At 43.0% G+C, this 2,936-nt stretch overlaps 1 protein-coding gene across 1 annotated transcript; it reads left to right on the top strand.

Annotated features, from left to right (window-relative positions):
• Positions 1 to 1,805: 1,805 nt before the first annotated feature.
• On the top strand, positions 1,806 to 2,417 carry LOC107489379 (uncharacterized). The gene has a single exon (XM_016110129.1). It carries the CDS (start codon positions 1,806 to 1,808, stop codon positions 2,415 to 2,417), a length of 612 nt encoding a protein of 203 aa, XP_015965615.1.
• The last annotated feature ends 519 nt before the right edge of the window (positions 2,418 to 2,936 follow it).

Below are 2,936 nucleotides of genomic sequence, written 5' to 3'. Positions count from 1 at the left end.
GTTAGTGACAGACGCAAAAGAATCCCTGGATTCTATTCCGACCTGATTGAGAACCGACAGATGGATAGCCGTGTCGTGACAGGGTGCGTTGAACATTTCCACTGAGATGATGGGAGGTAGCCACTGACAACGGTGAAACCCTTGCTTAAGCTTGCCATGGAAAGGAAGAAGAAGGATTGGATGAAGACAGTAGGAAAGCAGAGAGACGGAAGGGAAGGCATCTTCATACGCTTATCTGAAATTCCTACCAATGAATTACATAAGTATCTCTATCTTTATCTTTATGTTTTATGCGTTTATCACCATACCCATTTGAGTTTGCCTGACTAAGATTTACAAGGTGACCATAGCTTGCTTCATACCAACAATCTCTGTGGGATCGACCCTTACTCGCGTAAGGTTTATTACTTGGACGACCCAGTACACTTGCTGGTTAGTTGTGCGAAGTTGTGTTTATGCCATGGTATTGAACACCAAGTTTTTGGATTCATTACCGGGGATTATTTGATTTGTGAAAAGTATTGATCACAATTTCGTGCACCAATGTGGTGAACAAATTCTTGGCGAGATTCTATCCTCCTTAAAGGATCAACAGGTTGAGAGCTGAGGTACAAACCTTCAGGCAACAAGATGGTGAAACTCTCTTTGAGGCATAGGAGAGGTTTAAGGACTTAACAAGAAGGTGCCGGCCAGATATGTTCAATGAATAGGTACAACTACACATTTTCTATAAAGGCTTGTCTTACGAATCAAAGAAGGCAGTAGACCACTCTTCTGGGAGATCTCTAAACAAGAAGAAGACCATTGAAGAAGCCATAGATGTCATTGAGACTGTAGCTGAGAATGACTACATTTATGCTTCTGAGAGGAGCAACACTTGAGGAGTAATAGAGTTGAACCATATGGATGTACTGCTAGCTCAAAATAAGATGATCACCAAGCAGTTGGCTGACCTTACCAAGCAGATGGAGAGGAACCAAGTTGCAGCAGTCACCAGCCCACTACTAGCTCAAGAAGGAGTGAATACAGAGGAAGGAGGTGACTAGAAACAAGCCAACTATGTTGGGAACTCACCCAGGCAATCACATGATCCATACTCCAAGACCTATAATTTCGGTTGGAAGAACCATCCAAACTTTGGGTGGGGAAATCAACAAGACCAAAGCCAAGATCAGAGACATCACAACCCCAACAATAATGCAGCATACCAACATTTCACACAGAGATCATATCAACACCCACCCAACAACATTTTTCAGCAGCCATATCAAACCCAAAATGGCCAGTCTCAACCCTCTAACCTCAACCCACCATCACCATCCAAAGATAGACTCTCCAGAATTGAGACCTTGCTCGAAGGCATTTGCAAGGAAGTTCAAGATAGTAAATCATTTCAGGAAGAAGTACGATCCAATATGCAAAATCAAGATGCTGCCATCAAGAAACTAGAAACACAGATCGGCTACCTATTCAAGCAAGTTCCTAACCACAGCATTTGTAACAACACTAATGCAAACCCAAGGGAGGAGTATCAGGCTATCGTCCTCAGAAGTGGAAAAGAATTGAAGGAGACCTCCAAAGAACCATAAGAGAAGAACACGGATGGAGGGGGAAAAGAACAAAAGGAAGTTCAAGCTTCCACTCCCAACTCACATCAAGAAGGAGAAATGCTGAGGCCATATGTTGCAAGAGCCCCTTACCCTCAACGATTGAAGAAGAGTGGAGACGACAGCCAATTCTCATGATTCTTGGAAGTTTTCAAGAGACTATAGATTAACATACCCTTTGTTAAAGCAATAGAGCAAATGCCGCTCTATGCTAAGTTCTTGAAGGAATTGATGACCAAGAAGAGAAGTTGGAAGAACAACGAGACTGTGGTACTAACTAAAGAATGTAGTGCCATCATTCAGCACAAGTTACCCCAGAAATTGAAGGATCCTGGGAGCTTCCAAATCCTTTGTGTCATAGTGGAAATCATGGTGGAAAAGGCTTTGTGTGATTTGGGAGCCAGCATAAATCTAATATCCTTAGCAATGATGAGAAGAATGAGGATTGAGGAGGCCAAGCCAACAAGAACGGCCCTGCAATTGGCAGACCGATCATTCAAGTTCCCTCGTGGAATAGTGGAAGACTTGTTGGTGAAGGTGAGAGATTTTATCTTCCCAGCAGACTTTGTAGTGTTGGATATGGAGGAAGAAGCCAAGGCCTCTATCATTTTGGGAAGGCCATTCTTAGCTACTACTGGAGCCATCATTGATGTCCAAAAGGGTAAACTTACCCTTAGGCTGCATCATGAGAAGATGGAATTCAATGTATTCAAGGCCATGAGCTACCCACAAGAATCACTGGGAGAGTTGGATTCAGTGGAAGTTTTAGTACAAGAGACTCTGGAAGAGAAAAACTTGAGGGGTGACTGAAGAAGAGGAACCCACATCTAGCGAAGAGGCTGCAATAGCTGAAGTTTTTATTCAAAGCACACTAAAAGAAAAGAATGAAGAAAAGGAAGCACCCAAACTAGAACTGAAGGCACTACCACCTACTCTCAAATCTTCATATTTATGAGATAATGAAAGTTATCCAGAGATCATAAACTCAGCTTTCAGCCAAGAACAAAAGGAGGAATTACTCTAAGTGTTGCGAAAGCATAAAGACGCTATTGAATGGACCCTTGCTAACTTAAAGGGAATCAGTTCGGCCATATGCATGCATAAGATACTGTTGGAAGATGATGCCAAACCCTCCATTCAACCTCAAAGGAGGCTGAATCCAATCATGAAAGAGGTGATGCAGAAGGAAGTCATGAAGCTATGGCAGGGAGGGGTAATCTACCCAATTTTAGATAGCCCATGGGTGAGCCCCGTCCAAGTGGTCCCCAAGAAAGGAGGAATCACTGTCGTACCCAATTAAAGGAATGAGCTCATCCCTACAAGAACCGT

This window comes from Arachis duranensis, chromosome 5, assembly GCF_000817695.3.
Source record: "Arachis duranensis cultivar V14167 chromosome 5, aradu.V14167.gnm2.J7QH, whole genome shotgun sequence".
Classification (NCBI taxonomy): domain Eukaryota; kingdom Viridiplantae; phylum Streptophyta; class Magnoliopsida; order Fabales; family Fabaceae; genus Arachis; species Arachis duranensis.
This window is presented reverse-complemented; position numbering and strand designations above follow the sequence as displayed.